General features: G+C 36.0%; 1 protein-coding gene across 1 annotated transcript; it reads left to right on the top strand.

Annotated features, from left to right (window-relative positions):
- The first annotated feature begins 4,783 nt into the window (after positions 1-4,783).
- Positions 4,784-19,333, top strand: LOC123561366 (uncharacterized). The gene is made up of 5 exons (XM_045353676.2): positions 4,784-4,944; positions 11,660-11,791; positions 15,672-15,807; positions 16,577-16,672; positions 18,182-19,333. Exons 1-5 carry the CDS (start codon positions 4,804-4,806, stop codon positions 18,370-18,372), a joined length of 696 nt encoding a protein of 231 aa, XP_045209611.2. The 5' UTR covers positions 4,784-4,803; the 3' UTR covers positions 18,373-19,333.
- The last annotated feature ends 1,895 nt before the right edge of the window (positions 19,334-21,228 follow it).

The following is a 21,228-nucleotide window of genomic DNA, read 5'->3' as shown; positions in this document are numbered from 1 at the left end:
TCTTCATATATTAAATAGAGGGGTGGTCCTTGTCTGAGAAGCCATATCTTCATAACCTGATGTCCGATTTTAATAAATGATACCTTGTTGCAAAGGACAAGTCAGTACCTAGAGAAAAGAGGCCACGTCAGGTACAAACCCGGTCGGCTAGGGGTCAAGGTCATAGGTCAAATTCCGGTAATATTTTCAAAATATGAACTTGTCAGAGCAGTCAAGACGGTCCTGAAAACCCAAGCACTACCTTCAGAAAATGATCAAACCTGTTATATGCGGTAGGGTGCTGGCCAAGACTAAGCTGACCCGACTCGGGGAGCCGTGAGAATTGCTTTAATGGTGTCATTGGACTCAGTGAAGGTAGTGCTTGGATTTTCAGGACCGTCTTGACTGCTCTGACAAGTTCATATTTTGAGAATATTACCGGAATTTGACCTATGACCTTGACCCCTAGCCGACCGGGTTCGAACCTGACGTGGCCTCTTTTCTCTAGGTACTGACTTGTCCTTTGCAGCAAGGTATCATTTATTAAAATCGGACATCAGGTTATGAAGATATGGCTTCTCAGACAAGGACCACCCCTCTATTTAATATATGAAGAAGTATGCATATTTTCACGAAAGCTGATACATTTTGAGACGGTCCTCCGACAAAACCGTCGGCGGTAAAATTATACAAGTTACATATCCGTTTAGACAATGTTTGAATTTAATTTATAAAAGTTATTTCATTAAAATATCATGTGTACGGAAAAGAACGGCAATACAGCTTTTATCTTTAATTACGTACAGACGGACGAACAGATGTTGTCGTTTTTGTCACAAACTTTCAGATTTTGTCATTTTCTATCAAAACAAGTTTTTATTTGCAGTTATTTATCCAAAATAAATATTTTATAAGCACATTTTCCTTATTTTACTGCTAATATTTTAAACCAAAAATGACAAAGTTCAGCAAATGTTCCTGACGGGTGCCCGTCGGGGAAGAACATTGTATTTAATATTCGATTAGGCTTATACTACTTATTAAAAGAAATTTCACTTTGATACCTTACTTTTAACGCTTTTAATAATAAAATAAAATTGATGAATGTTTCGAAAAAATGCGACCAAGATTAGCCGGTATTTATTCAAGTGAACACCGGTCGACACACGACAATGCGATACGACATTATGAAAATGTCGCTTCGTATTGTCGAGTGTCACTTCGCGTGTCGTGTATCGTTTGGAATTGTCGCGCGTCGAACCTAACCCAAACCCGCGACACGCGACATACGATACGACGTTTGTGATTATCGCATGTCGTTTGATAATGTCGCCGTCGCGTTTGCACGACAACGCGAAGTGACATCGCGACATTACGAAGTGACATAGCGACAATGTGATATGACGCTCGACAACGCGAAGTGACATCGCGATATATCGTGCTTTTGAAAAGCGACATTTCAAAGTGGATATCGCGACATTGTCGTTTGGGATTGTCGCCGTCGTTTGCGATTGTCGGGTGTCACTTCGTAATGTCGCTATGTCACTTCGCGTTGTCGTGTGTCGACCCCACAAACGCGACGGCGACATTATAAATGGTCCCAACAGGATTCCGTACATAACGGATATGACATTTTGTTATTTAAAACAGACATTTCATTACAGAAAACAATTCTGTAATTTATGTCTTATACAATTGTTAAAATAACAGTTTTGGAAACCTGTTAACCGTATATACTATGTCATTTCCGTAACGCAGATTGTGAGCAGATCTTTTATAATCTGTGTAGAAATAATTTTCAATTTACGAAGTCTTTGAACCTTTGAGACACTTTTGTTTCGCAAAATAATGTTTTCAACGATGTTGACAGACTCAGGTGTGTTCTAGTTAGAGAAAATCTATCTGTTGTTACGGTAATGACCAAAGTTTGGAAACGACAAACGAGAAACCTATTTAAATTAATGTCAAAACGCTGTTTTCCCATTGTGGATTAGTTTTCTAATTAAGAATAACCATCTGTACGCGGCTGAACCAAACTTTTGTAAATTATAAAGCTTTAAAATTTATCATTTTTATCCCTAAAAGTTCAAAAAATATAAGAATGACCCAGGTGCTGTCTGCTTAAAAAGATCTGCACTGTTCGCCATTCAGTCAGAGCCCACCGGCTTAGCTCAGTAGGTAGAGAGTTGGTCTACGGATCGCAGGGTCGTGAGTTCGATCCTCGGGCTGGGCGTATGTTCTCTGTGACTATGTGATAAACGACATTGTGTCTGAAGTCATTGGTTCTCCACCTCTGATTTATGTGGGGAAGTTAGCAGTTGCTTGCGGAGAACAGGTTTGTACTTGTGCAGAATCCAGGAACACTGGTTAGGTTAACTGCCCGCTGTTACTGAAATACTGTTGAAAAACGGCGTTAAACTCAAAACAAACAAAAAAGCCATTCAGTCAGTAACCCCTTTATCAGTTAACGGTATTGTCCAAATTGAAAGATGGACAAGTTCATAAAAGAAATTTAGCAGGGTAAGGGTTACAACTTTGCATGGCTATGAAAATAAAAGTCTTTTTTGGGTAAAACATATAGTTCTACTGTATACATTCTCAATTTGTTCATGTGCCTCTTCTATAACAGGCTCTTTATCTAGAGATGATGTGATCAGACATTATGGAACCTGGTTTCGCAGCCTCATAACAGTCTGTTTTTCGAAAGGGACCAATTAACCACAGATTGTGGGCTCTCGTAGAAGAGGAGACTGGATGAAAGTAGGCGATAATGAGCATTGCTCCTGTACAGTAGGGGCTGCGCTAGCATCCAGTGTCATTGAGTGTACAAAAGAAAAAAAAAAAGAAAAAAAAGACTTGCGAGTGCCGACCAATTATTTGTAAAAGACAAAGGTGAATGTCGCACCAATTATAGCATTAGCGCTAAATCATGAATATGAATGGAAAAAATAGGAATAAATGTTTATCTTTTTTTTTCTTTTGATAAAACGGCCTGAATTGAATTGTCTTATGACATCACATTAGAACAACATGCGCGGATACAGAGGGAGGGGTCCGGGGTACGGACACCCCCTCCCCCTGGAATATCCTTAAAAAGGAAAGAAGAGAAGAAGGAAATAAAATAGTTTTTCGACAAGGCAACACATTAGGACCGCATTCAAAGTGTATGTGGCTGCTGCTACAATTCATATTTATGTTTATTATCTAAAAACAAAACAAACAAACAAAAAACAAAACAAAAACAAAAAACAAAACAAAAACCAAAGAATTTTACCTTTAAGAAAACTATTATTTTTTGCCACATTTAACAGGTGAGCTCATAAAAATGTGAAAATAAGGGGTATATTGTAAATAAAATTGCAGTGGAAAAGACGTTCTTAAATGCTCCTAAAATGCCCCGGAATGCAGAGAAATGAAGTGCTGAATTTCAAACTTTTCCGGGGGAGCATGCCCCCGGACCCCCTGGCTGGTCGGCTACTTTTCTATTTCAGCATGTTCAACAAAAACTTATTGACAACCCTGTACTTGTAATGAAGACACATATTTGTCATAGTAAGGGTTCGGTCGGACCCCCCCCCCCCCCCCCCCCCCACACACACACCCTCTCCCCACCTGAGAAAACTGGCTGAATACGCGCATTAACCATAAGGACTCGTCTGCATTCTGTTTTCATATGGCGATTAGCCCTTTATATGTGTTTGAGAACTTTATGCCATATCAAACGCTCCCAAAAACGGCCGGTGGTCTTGTATCAAGATTTGATATGACACGGCGGTAATTCATATTGATTTATTCTTATTTTTTTTTTAAAAATAGGTTACACCACAAATGTTTTCATATGTTTTTTTTTGCAAAAGATATGCACCTTTAGCGTCAATCTGACTTAGAACTGCTTACAAATATATATCATATTATTTCAGCGTCGTGACAACCGATGGTCCTTACACGATTCCGTAGAAAATTATTACATACCTAAGTAATATAAAAAATATAGTATTTTATAGCGATTTTTATGTTATTGTCTACACATATTTACTAGAGGAGCGATCGGCACAAGCACAGTTTTTTCGTGCTAAGGCCAGAAACCAACATTTGGTTCCCATGTGTTTTCATTCAAAGCGTGTGTGGAAATTGGTTTTATCTTATCATACTATCTAACTTTATTTTTTTTCCCACAGAGTAATAACTGAAATATTGACTGAATTATTTTAATAGCTGTAAATGGAAAGTAAACAAAGTTGGGAATTCTCTAAAAGACATAACATAGACATATAATAAAATCAGTCTAAATTGGCCTATATGAATTACTATTAACTGAACTAAAATGAAAAAAAAAAAATACAGTGAGGGACATTCTGAAAGTTATATCAGAATGACATGCAAGATACATCAATAGAAATGCTGGTATGCATCTCCATGTCGTACAAACCCAGAGACGTAAGTGTACGCGTGGTACCGTCGAATGCACTGGCATTTTCTTACTGTACAGCTGTAAAAACCACATTTGTGGCTAATAAAAACAAGTACTGTAGACTCCAACTTTATCTCTTTCTTTTTTGAAAATTTACATACACTTCTCTTAGATTATGCTTTATCCAAAAAAAGAAGAAACATGATGTTGCAATTTTAACTATTTTGTATTAAAACATTAGTCTGACATGACGTCAATTTCAAAAATATGTTGTTGTATCTTGCACATGACTCCAGTCAGTTATGACAAAGTTTCAAGGCTTGTATCATAATTTTCAGAACATCCCTACTACGGTATTCCCTTCGTTACTATTGTATTACAAAAGTCAGCAGTGGCGTTCCATACAATAACTGATGGTTTATGGTAAATTTGTTTGTTGGATAAAAATGGCGGAAAAAGATTTTCAGTTATGGATGGAAGCGATCAGTGGGCCCGGTGCCAGCATCCAAGAGTCACAGAAAGCTTACGGAAAATGGGCTAGGACGTATGAGCAGGTACGTACTCCTTGTTTTAGTATCCTTTTTGCAAGTTTAAAATGTAGTACTAAGTGTATACATTATAAGTTCACTATTTAACTTGTTCGTGATAAGTATAAATGTGTTTAACCTAATATATAGTTTCACCAAGGTATAAACTTTGCTAATGCTAAGTTTGAAAATAAAGTAAATTGAGGTGCCTATTGTCTTTCTATCAGTTCCGAAGCACACACGAACTACCTGTTGTTGTTTTTTTTCACACTGTTATAAAACAATTAATGCTATAAAATTTATAGCGTGCGTATAAAATACCAGTTAAATAGTTGCAACATGTACATGTATTTGGACACGTTATAGCTTAATTCATTTGGTGTGTGTTATACTTTGTTGGTATAAAGAGATGAACACCAAGTATGTTATTAATACATGTTTATTAAAGTAAGCTTAACAGTAGAATAATCTTGAACCATAGATGCATGCGATATATATATTAAGTAACAGTAATCTAGTATGAAGAACATAATCATAAGGATGCTGGAGTTGTGTCCCTTCAAACATTAGAATATTTAACATCCCCTTTCTTTTGAATAAAAAAAAAATACATAGCTGATATCATTTTATGAATGGCATTTTTCTGATTCAGCACTATACTTGAAAGTTGTGTGTGGGAAATTCAGTTTCAAACGACAAGGTGGGTCTGTTACATTCCATTATAGATAAATGTAATAAAATTCAGATAACACAAATAATCCCAGTTTCAAGTTATCAAAATGTCACAGCATTTTCCATGTTAGTAATGTTCACATAATTGTTATCTAATAATTGTAAGTGTTTATGTCTAGGCATTTCCTCAGCTAATTACACTGCCAACATCATAAGTAGAATATCTCAAAGCACTGTTCAGCTAATTATGTTTCATCCGGTGGTCGCACAATTCATCCAGATCTAGTTTGATAAAGGGCAGGTGAATCTGGGTTAGAGTTATAATTTGTAACATTTTCCTGCTGAATTGGATCTGGAGAAATTTTAGGACATGAAGGTTGTGGAGTTTGAAAATTCAGGGGTGGAGCTGGTGGGGTAGCTGGAAGTGATGGAAAATCAATTTCATCAAATGGTTTCTCACGCGAATTTAATAAATGGCGTCTATTCCTTCTGTACATACCACCATCCTCTGTCCTCACAATGTAAGATCTATCAACCTGTCTAGACACTACAGCTGGTTGCCAAGTTTTACCTTGTCTTATTCTAATACCTTCACCTTTTTCAAGCGATTTCATGAGTCTGGCAGATCTATCATAGTAAAATTTTGACCTTTTTTTATGTTCTGCATTTTGTTTCGGACACTCGATTTGTCTGGTATTCTGGGGTCAAGGTTTGAATCCATTACTGGTAAAATTGACCTAAGCTGTCTAGACATAAGCAACTGTGCAGGTGTCTTACCACAAGCTAAAGGGGTATTCCTGTACTCAAGAAGTGCTATGTAGGGATCCGTACCAGCCTGTGTGGACTTAGTAAGCAGATTTTTGCAAATAGAAACAATTTTTTCTGCAAGCTGTACGCTGGACTTGACGTTCTGTGGTTAAGATACCATTCTCTAGCAAAATCAGCAAAGCTTTGACATGTGTAATAGCTAGCATTGTCACTTATCAGGGTTTCAGGTATTCCATGTCTACTGAAGTAGCTTTTCAGTTTCTGGATAATATTTTGAGCTCTTGTGCTTGTTAACTGACTAAGCTCAAAGTACCTACTGTAGTAACCAACTAGAACAATGAAATCTTTACCTTGCCATGTAAATATGTCGGTTGCAACTGTCTGCCATGGCCTATCAGGCAAAGGTGTTTGAATCATACGTTCTTTCACATTTTCTGACCGATGTTCAAGACATACTGGACATTCCATAACTCTCTGTTTTATGTCATTAAACATTTTTGGCCAAAACATTATCTCCTTAGCTCTTTGTGTACATTTCTCAATGCCTAAATGTGCATTGTGAATTTTGTCAAGCATTTCGCTTCTCAACCCTTTTGGTATATAGATTTTCGACCCTTTTAGAATAATGTCTTCTACAACAGACATTTCGTCCCTAAAATTCCAAAATTCTGTGATAGATTCTGGACAGTCTGTTCGTTGGTCAGGCCAACCCTCAAGAATTGTTTGTTTTAGGGTACGTGACTGTGGGTCTGTCTCAGTAACATATCTGATTTGTCTTATTTTCTGATCACTGACTGGGAAATTGGACATAACAGCATGTACATGTATATCCATGTCTGGACATAAACCTGTATCAGTGTCGGGTAAGAATTTTCTTGACAAAGTGTCCGCAATTTGAATGTCACGACCACTGATGTGTTTGACCTCTAGGTCGTATTTCTGTAATTGCAATAGCATACGCTGTAAACGTGGGGGTGCACTATGCAAGGGTTTCTTAAATATAGCCTCCAGGGGCTTGTGGTCGGATTGGACATTCACATGTCTACCATACAAGTAATTATGGTATCTCTTGCATGCAAAAACTATACTATAGAGTTCCTTCTCTATTTGGGCATAGTTTCTCTCACTTTGGGTAAGAGACTTAGATGCAAAGCACACTTGCCTTCCTTCTTGCAGAAGTACAGCACCTAGGCCATTCTTTGAGGCATCTACTTGGAGTGTTATTTCCTTATTAAGATCAAAATAGACCAAAACCGGACCAGGGTTCTGTGTGATAATCTCTTTGATTTTCTGAAATGCTTCAATTTGGGGCTTATCCCAGGAGAACTCCACGTCTTTGGAAAGTAAAGCTCTCAAAGGGCTAGTTAGCTCGGCAAGATTTGGAGCGAATTTCTGTAAATAGATCACCATACCTAATACAGTTTCAAGTTCAGACTTACAAGTAGGAGGTGGCATCTCCTTGATTGCTCTGACCTTGGAAGGATCCATCTTAAGTCCATCAGAAGTAAGCAAATGTCCAAAGAATGAAATCTGAGATTTTCCAATCTCCATTTTCTCTGGATTTAGTCTGATACCTTTTTCACGACATCTGGTCATATGTCTGTCAAAACTCCGGTCATGTTCAGCCCTGTCCTTACCAAAAACTACAAAGTCATCTACAGTTGTCTTGATACCTTCCAGACATTCGTCCATTTTCTGCTGAAACATGTCCTGGCTACATAAAAGACCAAACGGTAGCCTAAGGAACCGAAATCTCCCAAATGGAGAATTGAAAGTGGTCAGATAAGACGACTTTTCAGTCAGTTTAATTGACCAATATCCGATTCTCGCGTCTAGCGTAGAGAAAACAGAAGAACCTGCCAGATCAGGCAATATTTCATCTAGAGTTTTAGATGGATAGTGGGGTCTTTTAATGGCATTGTTAAGGTCCTTGGGATCTAGGCAAATTCTCAATTTAACGTTCAGAACCCTTTTCTACAGTAGCTAAACTGTTTACCCATTCTGTGGGCTCTGATACTTTTTGAATGACCCTCTTTTCTAGCATCATTTGTAATCCAGCCTTGAGCTTATCATGTATCGCTACTGGTACTCTCCTAGGGGGGTGTATCACAGGAATGGCATCCTACTTTAAATGTATCTCACATTCACCAGGCAATTGACCAATACCTTGAAGTATATCAGGGTACCTAGAGAGAACAAGCCATATCTAAGTTGTCAACAGTAATCATGATCAGATTCATGGAAATGCATGTTTTTAAACCTAGAAGTGGAGTGGAATTAGTGTTCACAACGTAAAATTCTTCAAGACTGACTACGGCAGTATCTTTATGTCTGACCTTTAAGTTTGCTTGACCATCAACTTTGAGGTAAGACCCATCATAAGCAGTAAGCTTTCTGTCTGTGGGTCTCAAGGGATCATGTATTCCAAGACAATTCCAAATTGACCTTGGGATGATATTGACCTGCGAGCCTGTATCAAGCTTAAATTTGACATCCTTGTACTTTGACCCTACTTCAATTGTAATGAAGGCTTGATTTTGGGTCTGGTCAAAGGAAATGGTATCAACGATAAAGTTATTTTCCAGATCTGGAAGTAGACCACTTACTTGCAGTTCACTGATATTCCTTTTTGATCTGCACACTTTAGCAAAATGATTAGGCTTCCTACATGATAAACAAATTTGTCCATATGCTGGGCACACAGTTCCTTTGGCATGACTTTTTCTACCACAGTTCCCGCATTGTTTGCTCATTTGGTGACTTTGACTCCCCTTTGGATTCCGCACATGTGGATTCGAACTTGCTGCTTCTTTTTTCCTCCAAAAGGATTTGGGTTGCTGCGCTTTTGTTTTCAACTTGACAGCATCAATGTCCTGTTTTGTCATTGATTGACATTGAACTTGACTCATCTCTACAGTTCTAGCGATGTCCAGCGTTTTCTGTAGTGTCAAGTCTGAGCCCTCGTTTATCAGTTTCTCACGAATTTTCTGTGATCGTATCCCGAAAACTACCTGGTCACGAACAAGGTCTTCGTTCATTTCGACTGGATAGCCACAGTCCCCAAGTAAAACTTCGATCTGAACCGATAACGTGCGTAAATTCTATTTGATTTCGGTTGGCAGTATTGCTCAAAGTTGTTAAAGTATATGTCGAGAGAGTTCTTTTCTTCATCAGATATTTTCCATGAGGAATACAATTGCCTGCCATGGTCTCCAGACCAAAGCATCAGATAGTTGCATTTTTCGGCTTCACTTTAAAAAATGCCGTGGCGACTATTGAGGCAACGAGGCACTTGCCTCGGTCATTTTTTCTGCCTCAGTTACCTCGTTTGATTTTTTGCCTGGCCATTATTTTTTGGTCTCCTGGTTTGGTTTTGCCTCAGCTGTGTGAATTTACAGCCGTTCTTGAAGAATATGATCTCGGTTTAGAAATATTAGCTTATTCGAATAGATTTGTTATAAAAATATGGAACAAACTATAGCATATATCTACGACGTCACAACTGTGTGATGTATGTGAGATATGTCAACATCCGAAAATACCAGCCAGTAATTTAGAGGTCACTCTCAGGCACGTAGCGTGGCACACTCAGTTACTCTACTGATTGCTGAGTAACATTTGCAATGAAAGCCTTAAAATAAAAGGGTAAAAGATCGGCAGATCTGGCGAGGGTATGAGGCTAGTGCCAATGTTTGCGCATATATTGGTAAACTGTATTTTTGTAGGTTAGTAAATTTCAGAAGAAAATACAGGACCGTAGCTTGGCTAATTTGTTTGATCTTATACACGACATACCTCCCCCCCATACACACCCACCTCAATAAAAACTGTTACAAATCATTGCGCAAATTATTTGGATTGCATCTATTTCGGACACCTACTTACGAGGACATGTTTGAAGAAATATCAAATCTCGACGGTTCAGCCATTCAATTAAGATGTTCTACTTTTTAATGTAGTTTATTAGCTAGTTCAGTGATTGATAAAACATTTCATTGCATATGCATACCTAAAACTCTGGCATACGGTCAAGATAAATGTACTTGAAGTTTGCCTAAGGCAGATTTTGGTATTCCTAGTCGTCATTCATATAATAACTTCTTTTGTAGACGCGCACTTTCATTTCACTGTAAATGTTCGCCGTGCTCAAATGTAGATGATACCATACTGGTTTATATCAACAAATGTTTTACCATTACAAAAAGTGGATGAGATGTTAACATAATTTGATATCCTTAAATGATCCTTTCATGATTCAGACACGTCAGTAAAGAAATTTTAGTAATCTTCAAAAGATTTATCAGATACAATACTGAATCAAGAATAGCAGTCAAAAATGTTTCCTGTATCAAAGTTATCAGATACATTTGCATCATAATCTAAACACTGCTAAATACAAAAAGTATCTACAATACTATGGAAAAATTGGTCCGATGAAACTGCTTTTAAATGTAAATAGCGAGGTAAGTCTTTTGCCTTTTCAGTTGCTTGGATCTCATTACTTGGTAATATGGACATAAGTTGCAGCGTCATTGCATTTGTAAAACAAAATGAGAAGAAAATTTCTTGGTAACTGCGATCGAGTAATATTAACAGACAGAAACCTTAATACTGTAAATGTAGGGAAATTCAAAAGATTGCAGGAAAAAACAAACAACGTCTTATATCAACTGATATATGTAGCTACTTTTATTCCTAGAATAGTGGTGGAAAAAGTTTCCCGTCAAATTCTTTGATAGAAATTATAGACTTAGATTACTCAAATTCAGAATTTAAACAAACAATAGCAAAGCTCATTTGGCCAGATGTGTTGAACCTAGTGACAACTTCTTTTTACACGTTTACACTTACTATTGCTTCATAATTGTACGAGTATTTTATACGAATGATGAAACTTCATTTATCCTGTAATCATTAATTAATATGTATTTGAATGTTGTTTTCAACCTAATGAAGTTTTATTTTGATTTTACGTCGCAAACAATTTATCAAAACGCATTCTCAGCGGCTCTTATCTCTGCAGTGAGTTATACTGATATCCAGTCTTTTTAGCAACATCCTTGTATAGAAAACTAATGTCCTGCAACATTAAACGGAACTTCGATTGTAGGGAAAATATGGGAAAACAACTGGTGTTCTGTAACCTATTTTTAAGTACTGTATTAAAATGCTCAGTTTTTCATTTTATTTCGAGTTGTCTCTATATCACTGGAGCAGTCAAATAAAAGGAGGTCATCATTATTATAAAATAATTTTAAGATAATTTTAGCAACTATACGGTCGATTTTCTCTTCTGTTTCAGGATGCTGAAAAGTACCGATTTAACAACCATATAAAAGTCGCCGAGATTCTTCAAGACCTTTTCCAAGAAAACCAGCGAGATAAAATTCGAATTCTTGATATTGGTGCTGGCACTGGACTAGTGGCAAAAGAGGTTGGCAAGAAAGTGTAACAAGCAATTAGAAAGTCATTACAGTGCTAAAACTTTTTAATTCTTGTGGTAAAAAGAGTAAAATTTTACAATATAGCATCAATATTTAAAGAAGTGTAAGAGAATATGTAACATCTGTATTAGTAAATACTTAACAGACAAGAAAACTCAGTCAAGAAGGTTTTCAGTTTTTTTAGGCGGAAACGAGTACTTTTGGTACTTTCCGCCAAAATGGGTCTGAAACGTTATTTTAATAACAAGGAAGTAGACCGATGCGAGTTCGCAAACTGGTTTCATAGATCTAACGGACATAACTTTGTTGTTTTTGACAAAGTGATATCTAACGGACATAACTTTGTTGCTTTTGACATAGTGATATCTAACGGACATAACTTTGTTGCTTTTGACATAGTGATACATATACAGAGAATCTTTTCCATGTAAAATAAGGAAAGGAACTATCGACATTTACATGGCCATGGCAGATCTATCAACTTAGGATTTGTGTTCCGTTGATATGTCTTACTTCGAAAATCGGGGAATGTGATCCCATATAAGAACACTTTTACTACAGGTTGACTGTAACTGTGTTAAAATATTATGTTAATTGTGGTGTTAAGGGCTTTTCTCCTGATTGATGTGATATAATGGAATACAAACATATATCAAAATGTGCAATATTTTAACAAACTTAAAGTCAACTTGTAGTAAAAATGTTCGTACACGGCATTACATTGTACGACTTTTGAAATAAGCAAAATCAATTAAAATATAAAACAAAATATAAATTTTACTTAATTGTTTATAATATGAAACTGGCGATAGCCCGACCGCTCCTTTCCTTGTCACCACTTTTGGTGGTGGAGCCGTGTATTAGGTGTGTAATATAGTTGAGTCTTCCTTAGCGGCCACTTGTACTAAGATACCATTTGCCCTATGTAGCCAGTGACCTTATTTCCACTGTTAAATTAATTTCAACTTGTCTTAAGCAGTCATCTTCTATAAGCAACCGGACTCTGTCGTTGTCGTTCCCTTGACTGGCTACTTTATACAGGCATTGAAAATTGGTCTTGCAGCCAGATCATCATTTTTAGCTGGATTATACGAAGTATATTGAGAGCTAACTTACTCGACTCGGCGTGGGCGTCGAAAATTTTGATGTACTTTCCCTTTATCTCTGTAATTACTTCATTGAATGGCTCGAAATCTAAAAAAAAGTTTTCCCAATCATCACCTACGTAATATGGCACACGAACTATCCCCCTTTCTACTTAGATTTTCGGGTTAAATTTTGTTGCTCTTTCACTCTACCTATGTTATTACGAAATGGATAAAGTTCAAATTTAAATCATCTCCTATATCATATGATACAAAGTCCACAACTCTGACACCACTTTTTCATGAATAATGCCCCTTTTTTACGTAGAATTTTAGGTACATTTTGATGCATTTTCACTATATCTCTGTTATTACAGAAGGGATTTGATTACATCTTAAAATAATTGTTCCACACCATCACTCAAACTCATTTGATTCAAACATAATACAGTTTTTCCACATTATTAGCCACACTATGTGAAACATCTGCATTACATACCCCGTTCATTCTATACTTAGTTAATGTTTTGATACATTTTCACTATATCTCTGTTATTACAGAAGGGATTTGATTACATCTTAAAATAATTGTTCCACACCATCACTCAAACTCATTTGATTCAAACATAATACAGTTTTTCCACATTTTAGCCACACTATGTGAAACATCTGCATTACATACCCCGTTCATTCTATACTTAGTTAATGTTTTGATACATTTTCACTATATCTCTGTTATTACAGAAGGGATTTGATTACATCTTAAAATAATTGTTCCACACCATCACTCAAACTCATTTGATTCAAACATAATACAGTTTTTCCACATTATTAGCCACACTATGTGAAACATCTGCATTACATACCCCGTTCATTCTATACTTAGTTAATGTTTTGATACATTTTCACTATATCTCTGTTATTACAGAAGGGATTTGATTACATCTTAAAATAATGTTCCACACCATCACTCAAACTCATTGATTCAAACATAATACAGTTTTTCCACATTATTAGCCACACTATGTGAAACATCTGCATTACATACCCCGTTCATTCTATACTTAGTTAATGTTTTGATACATTTTCACTATATCTCTGTTATTACAGAAGGGATTTGATTACATCTTAAAATAATTGTTCCACACCATCACTCAAACTCATTTGATTCAAACATAATACAGTTTTTCCACATTATTAGCCACACTATGTGAAACATCTGCATTACATACCCCGTTCATTCTATACTTAGTTAATGTTTTGATACATTTTCACTATATCTCTGTTATTACAGAAGGGATTTGATTACATCTTAAAATAATTGTTCCACACCATCACTCAAACTCATTTGATTCAAACATAATACAGTTTTTCCACATTATTAGCCACACTATGTGAAACATCTGCATTACATACCCCGTTCATTCTATACTTAGTTAATGTTTTGATACATTTTCACTATATCTCTGTTATTACAGAAGGGATTTGATTAAATCTTAAAATAATTGTTCCACACCATCACTCAAACTCATTTGATTCAAACATAATACAGTTTTTCCACATTATTAGCCACACTATGTGAAACATCTGCATTACATACCCCGTTCATTCTATACTTAGTTAATGTTTTAATACATTTTCACTATATCTCTGTTATTACAGAAGGGATTTGATTACATCTTAAAATAATTGTTCCACACCATCACTCAAACTCATTTGATTCAAACATAATACAGTTTTTTCCACATTATTAGCCACACTATGTGAAACATCTGCATTACATACCCCGTTCATTCTATACTTAGTTAATGTTTTGATACATTTTCACTATATCTCTGTTATTACAGAAGGGATTTGATTAAATCTTAAAATAATTGTTCCACACCATCACTCAAACTCATTTGATTCAAACATAATACAGTTTTTTCCACATTATTAGCCACACTATGTGAAACATCTGCATTACATACCCCGTTCATTCTATACTTAGTTAATGTTTTGATACATTTTCACTATATCTCTGTTATTACAGAAGGGATTTGATTAAATCTTAAAATAATTGTTCCACACCATCACTCAAACTCATTTGATTCAAACATAATACAGTTTTTCCACATTATTAGCCACACTATGTGAAACATCTGCATTACATACCCCGTTCATTCTATACTTAGTTAATGTTTTAATACACTTTACCTTTATCTCTGTTATTACTAAACATTTGACACAGACTTACACTATTGTCCAATATCTTCATCCACAACGCCGTTATCAAACAGTTCAATAACAGCTCCAGCTTCCTCGGATGTTCCCAATTTCACTCTCCATCACCGAAATAGCCGAGCGTGCTGTTTCTTGTCTTGGCGTAATTGTGGAATTATATACATGTATTGACATATATAATTGAGATGTATCCTTTATCAGGTTAAAGGTCAGGAATTCAAATCTTGTTTCTTTATTAATAATATAAAGAACGACAACTTGAGGTTTTATCTATGTATATGCAGAGTTAATGAAAATCAGTTGAAATATCCTACGGATTGGCGAAGTTGACGGCTACACCTAATTGTAGACAGTTTTGAAAATCAAAGCACGGTTTTGCAAATTGTTTTAGTATGTATAAATTTCCTTAAAATTGCAATGTTCGATACCTTGACATCCCTGGGTCTTTTTTTTGAAATGCATGTATATAGGAAAATGTTGCGCGTGTACGTACCCGTTTAAAATCTCAGTGTTTATTGTAATAGTTTGTTATGTACGAATTTATGTTTGGAAATTATTTCAGCTGAAGAAGTATGGATTTCGGCACATAGATGCATTAGAACCATCAGAAGCTATGGCAGATGAGGCAAGAAAATTCAACTTGTACGAGAACTATTTTCTTGAGTTTATTACGGGTTCGCCATCAAGTATTTCAGCTAGTGAGTTAAGTTAAACAGGTTTTGACACGTGTCTTATTTTCGAAACGAACCAGTCTCAGGCAAGTGCGTATTTCATATAATCAAAATATATTTGTGCTATGCAATGTTTGTTGAGTTACATCAACAAAAAGAGGAAAATTTATTTTCTTTTGAAATATCTATGATATTCATAAAAGGAAATCGATCCTACCGATTTTCGTCGTTCGTCGTTAAGCAACGAAAATCGGGATCGATCCCTCTACGGTAACATGCGATATATCGAATGAGATATAAAGTATCGAATTAAAAAATATGTACTTCTGGAACGTGCACGAAGCGTCTGAATTAGGATTTTTTTGGAAGAATACGCATTTTTCTTGTGCCTAACAAGCGTCCACATAACTTTTCCGAACCGCAACGTCTTGCACATCAGTACAAATATGGATATATGGTTATATATACACATAGTGTGCCGTTGTGAATAAAAGCGCCTGGTGAGCACAGTTCGTATGAATAAATATACCTCACAGGATACAATACGGGCAGTGTTGTTTTATTCCAAAATCTACCTTTAAGTTGATAGGGAACCGATACTACACATAGCGACGAAAATCGGGATCGATCCCTGAACGGTAACATGCGATATACCGAATGAGATCATGAGATCTTTCGAATTAAAAAATGTGTCCTTCTGAGCTGTCATCAGACAGTTCCTTTCAAATGTTATGGGAAGAATTGAAGTCGGATCGAATCCCGATTGAGGCAGTGCCTTAATTTCATATTATTTCAGATACTTATGATGTGTTAACCGGAGGTGGGATTTACGCAAAAGAGGCCCACGTACCATGCGAAGCTGTGCATGAAATGATCAGGCTGGTAAAACCAGGTAAAGCTTATAACATTCGAAGATACGGTCGGACTGACCTAGCGTATCTCCATTTTCACGGCGTGCTGCAGGTTTGAATGCAATGTAGATGTTTCAGTGGAAATGAAATACCATCGCATTATTGCGACTTTTTATACTTTATAACATCATTTATATACATGTTTTTAGGCCGGTAATATTACTAGAAATAATGTCAGAATCTTGAAACTAATTCCAACATAAAGTTATATTGATGATTTATAATCTTTAGTTACTAATGCAATTTAGGAAATTAAGTCAAAAGAAATCTAAGCCAAACTCTGACAATTTATTTATTTATTTATTTTGTTGGGTTTAACGTCGCACCGACACAATTTTAGGTCATATGGCGACTTTCCAGCTTTAATGGTGGAGGAAGACCCCAGGTGCCCCTCCGTGCATAATTTCATCACGAGCGGGCACCTGGGTAGAACCACCGACCTTCCGTAAGCCAGCTGGATGGCTTCCTCACGTGAAGAATTCTACGCCCCAAATGAGGTTTCGAACTCCAACATAAAGGGGAATATGGATTTTGATAGTACAACGACTTTAAACTAGTCAAGGAATCGCCAAACTCGACAATTAGGTGATATTTACTTTTGGAAGTAGACAAAGTATAGCAAATTTATCTAAAATAAAATCATTAAACGTTACATAATGAAAAAGTTAAAGAAGCATTTCATAAATAATTGCAGTAACTGTTTATGATTTTCAAGTAAATGAGCCGCACCATGAGAAAACCAACATAGTGGCTTTACGACCAGCATGGATCCAGACCAGCCTGCGCATCCGCGCAGTCTGGTCAGAATCCATGCTGTTCGCTTTCAAAGCCTATTGCAATTAGAGAATCCATTAGCGAACAGCATGGATCCTGACCAGACTGTGTGGATGCGCAGGCTGGTCTGGATCCATGCTGGTCGTAAAGCCACTATGTTGATTTCCTCATGGCGCGGCTCAAATATTGATATTATCAAGTACCACGCCCTTCTGCTATATTTTTGTTTAACGAGTCCCATATGAATGTTTTTATTTTCTTGGTGATCATCCCCTTTAACTAAACTTCAAGAGAAATCGTCTGAATTTTGACACCTATGTCCTGAATTTTGACACCCCGACGCGTTTTGACACTAAACGTAGCATAGCAGACTTTGCTAGAATCTTTTTTTCTTCAGATATTCAAAGCAAACATTTATGCTATAGTATACAAGCGTGTAGTAGAACAATTCAACACATGAACGGCCCCAGTACGTTACTTCAGAATCCCAGTTACAATGCCATGATTATTTTGAAGATTTTTTTCTGTGTTTCATTTCCTTTCATACTATTCATTCCACACCAGAAGAAATAGGTTCGAATAAGTTCAACCCTATATGTTAAAATGACCAGTCTATTTCAATTATGCTCTTATGTTTTGTCACCACTAAATCATGAATGTATTAAAGAGTTTTACTGCGGTTTTCATAATGTCACTTAATTGAACTTCCTTTTCAGGTGGTTTTGTCGTGTTGGTTGCGAATCTTGACCTTATCCGGGCGAGTAAGAATTACACAGATTTAGAACCGCTTATGGAAAAACTTGAGATGGAAGGCAAATGGAAAAGAGTGTTACGTGAAACTTGGATAGCACGGTCGGTGGAAAATAAAACTATCGAGAGAATAGCTTGGTGTTTTAATGTACTATAAATGATTCGTGCATTAAATACATGTATATCTTTGTTAAAAAATAGTAAATACTACTGATCCCACCGGACCAGAAAATATTGCAACACTGAGTCCAAGCACGCAGGAACTTTATTAAATTTACTTAATCAGATGATACATATAAACAGGACTGCAATTCAACAGTTAAGATTTATTAGGAAGGCATTATTTGTAGTAGATCTGTAGACGTTTAATAATGTAAAGATGTAACAGAAGATCTTACATGCCAGATTTTTATTCAATCTTCATAAAACTTGGTCTCACGAAGTCCTGGATGATTTATGCTCTAATCCTAATGAAAATTGGCCAGAATAATTGTCTCCATGACATCTCAGACGGATTAAGAATTGGGTCAGGTTGGGTAAAAAACTAGGTTACTAGGTCATTACGCCAAATCGAAGAAAAATTTTGTTTACACTTTAGAGGCCACATATTTTCTCCAATCTTCATGAAAATCGGACGAATTTGAAAATGGGTCATGTGGTGTCAAAAATTGGATCACTAAGTCGAACATGTTTACACTGTTATGGTGTGTTGCCCAGGTGAGCGACATAGGGCCGTCTTGGCCCTCTTGTTGATATTTCCTCAAGCTAAAATAGAGACAGATTTCAAAGTGATAACCATTCACTGTACAAAACGTTCGCAGAGAATTCACTATACCAATAATTTCGATAAAAGAAACCTCAGAATATTGTAAACAATTATAAAACACAAAATGAAACTGCAGAGAACATTTTTCGTAGGGAGCCTCAAGTAAAAGGATTTGAGCGGACAGAAAATGAGCATCAACAGTGAGAAATTATGACCAAGTCCTATGAGACTGTTCCAAATTTTGCTCTCTACATTAAAAAATAACCACGAGACAGAAGTAAAACCTACCTCCATTTTTTCCACAATATGTAAACAAAAGAGTAAAGGCGAAATAAAGAACTTTTACCGTATGTACTCAGTATTTTCAAATGTCTAACCCTGCACCATTCTGTATCAGAGGTAAAAATCACTTTAAACAGCAAGAAATGGCTTATCAAAAGAAAAATTTCCACTTTTGTACAATAAATCAATAAGTCTTGAAAAACAGTTTAACTTCCTACCAAAAAAGAAGAAGAAAAAAAAGAGATTGGTTCAAGTGCTGCAGTAAAGCAATAGAGCAATGCAACATCGATTATTCACACAAAAAAGCTAGAATGATTATATAACAAGACTAATGCACGACGGGTCCTCTGTGTATTGACTTTGCTACGATAAAATCTTGAATGCAGCAGTGAGTTTTTCAACATTCTACGTACGTCGTTTTAGGGTATGAACTTACTAACTGGCATTGCCAGTGAAATAGCAGCCAACGAACGATGAAGACAGCGAACGTTATTATTACAACTGAATCTCGAACTCGCTTATCTAAAAATTCCGGCTATCTCGAATACATGTTCAAGCAAACAAACACAAAATCAACACAAAATCGTTGCATTTTTACCTCAGCAAAACACGAATTTGTAACATATAGACTATGATATAATCATAAAAGACAAACGTGTACATATTTGTTTTTAAAAAAGTGACTTTATAACAAAAAACTGCTCTACACTTTGATATATGAAAAAAGTATAAAAAAAGTGAATGATTTGAAGAGTTTCGTTAGGACTTCAGTCAGTAGGTTATGGCGCGTACAGTACACGCCATGTACGTGTCTCCATCAAGAAAATTTATCAGAACTTGAAGCCAATCAGTTTGATGTGTCTTATTGTGTATAATTTTGAAATAAATGTGCGTGAAAATAAATGGGAGAATTATGTTTTACTGAAAGCTCTTTGATTAAAACCTTATATCTAAAGTAAATATACCCGAATATATGCTTCGTTGACAGTTCAAAACTGTCTAATAGGTATCAACAGTTATAAGAAAAGACTTACTATCCGATTCCTCTTCATGACATTTTACGCAATTAAATGTGACTTGTATTTCGCCTTTTACTATTTCCCTCCCCTCCATCAATATTTAGCATGAATTAATATGTACTTGTTGGATGTTTGAAGCAACCCGTCAGAAATATTTTTCCATTACAGCTTCATTTTGTTGTTGGCAAATGCGTGGCTCTGGGGCTGTGTTTTTGGTGCTCTGTGCTTCCAAGAAATCTACCCTTACCTATTATCTTTTGAGGTGCTACTTTCTCACACACATTTGAACTATTTGTTTTTACTTCGGACATGAGTTATCTAACATATTTATTATCAGAAACGCAAACAATGTATATAAATTGTTTGTTATAATGGCAGTGTGTGTTAACATTGTACTCTTATTTTCCTCTCGAAATACAGTGCATCGCATTTCCTTGATGAATCACTGAATCAAAACGAATTTACCGAGAGTGTAACGTAAAGTATTAAGAACTTGATTTTTATCAAATAAACAATGTATGTTTTAAATTTTATATAGTTGTAATGGAACTGAAATACAGTCACAGTCAACTTCATCAGTCAAATATCAAGGTGCTTGATCAGTCTTTGTCAGGTGAATTCTGTTGTAAAAAAGGCCAATACTAGGTTAAAGTTTTTCTACAGGAAACGTGATTTTCTCATATTCCACACTAAGAAACATCTGGTTACGGCGCTCAGCCATTGTCATTTTGATAACTTCTGTTGTCTTTGTATCATGGTCTTACTAGGTATTGGAAAGAAAAACTCCAAGTTACTCAGAATAAATTAATTAGGTTTGTTCTCAATCTTGGTCATAGGTCTCCTATTGATAATGAACATTTTAAGGTTTTAGATTGGTAACCTGTTAAAAGTAGAGTGGAACAAAATATTCCTTGTAATGGTTTGGAAATAATAAATGGTTTTGCTC

Source organism: Mercenaria mercenaria, chromosome 10 (assembly GCF_021730395.1).
Source record: "Mercenaria mercenaria strain notata chromosome 10, MADL_Memer_1, whole genome shotgun sequence".
Taxonomy (NCBI): domain Eukaryota; kingdom Metazoa; phylum Mollusca; class Bivalvia; order Venerida; family Veneridae; genus Mercenaria; species Mercenaria mercenaria.
This window is presented reverse-complemented; position numbering and strand designations above follow the sequence as displayed.

What these genes read in the sequence shown, in the direction of transcription:
- LOC123561366 (XM_045353676.2), top strand. Translation starts at nt 4,804, where the DNA reads ATGGTTTATGGTAAATTTGTTTGTTGGATAAAAATGGCGGAAAAAGAT. An exon ending in CTGGACTAGTGGCAAAAGAG is followed by an intron (nt 11,792 to 15,671) that starts GTTGGCAAGAAA and finishes AAATTATTTCAG; the next exon opens with CTGAAGAAGTATGGATTTCG. An exon ending in GATCAGGCTGGTAAAACCAG is followed by an intron (nt 16,673 to 18,181) that starts GTAAAGCTTATA and finishes CTTCCTTTTCAG; the next exon opens with GTGGTTTTGTCGTGTTGGTT.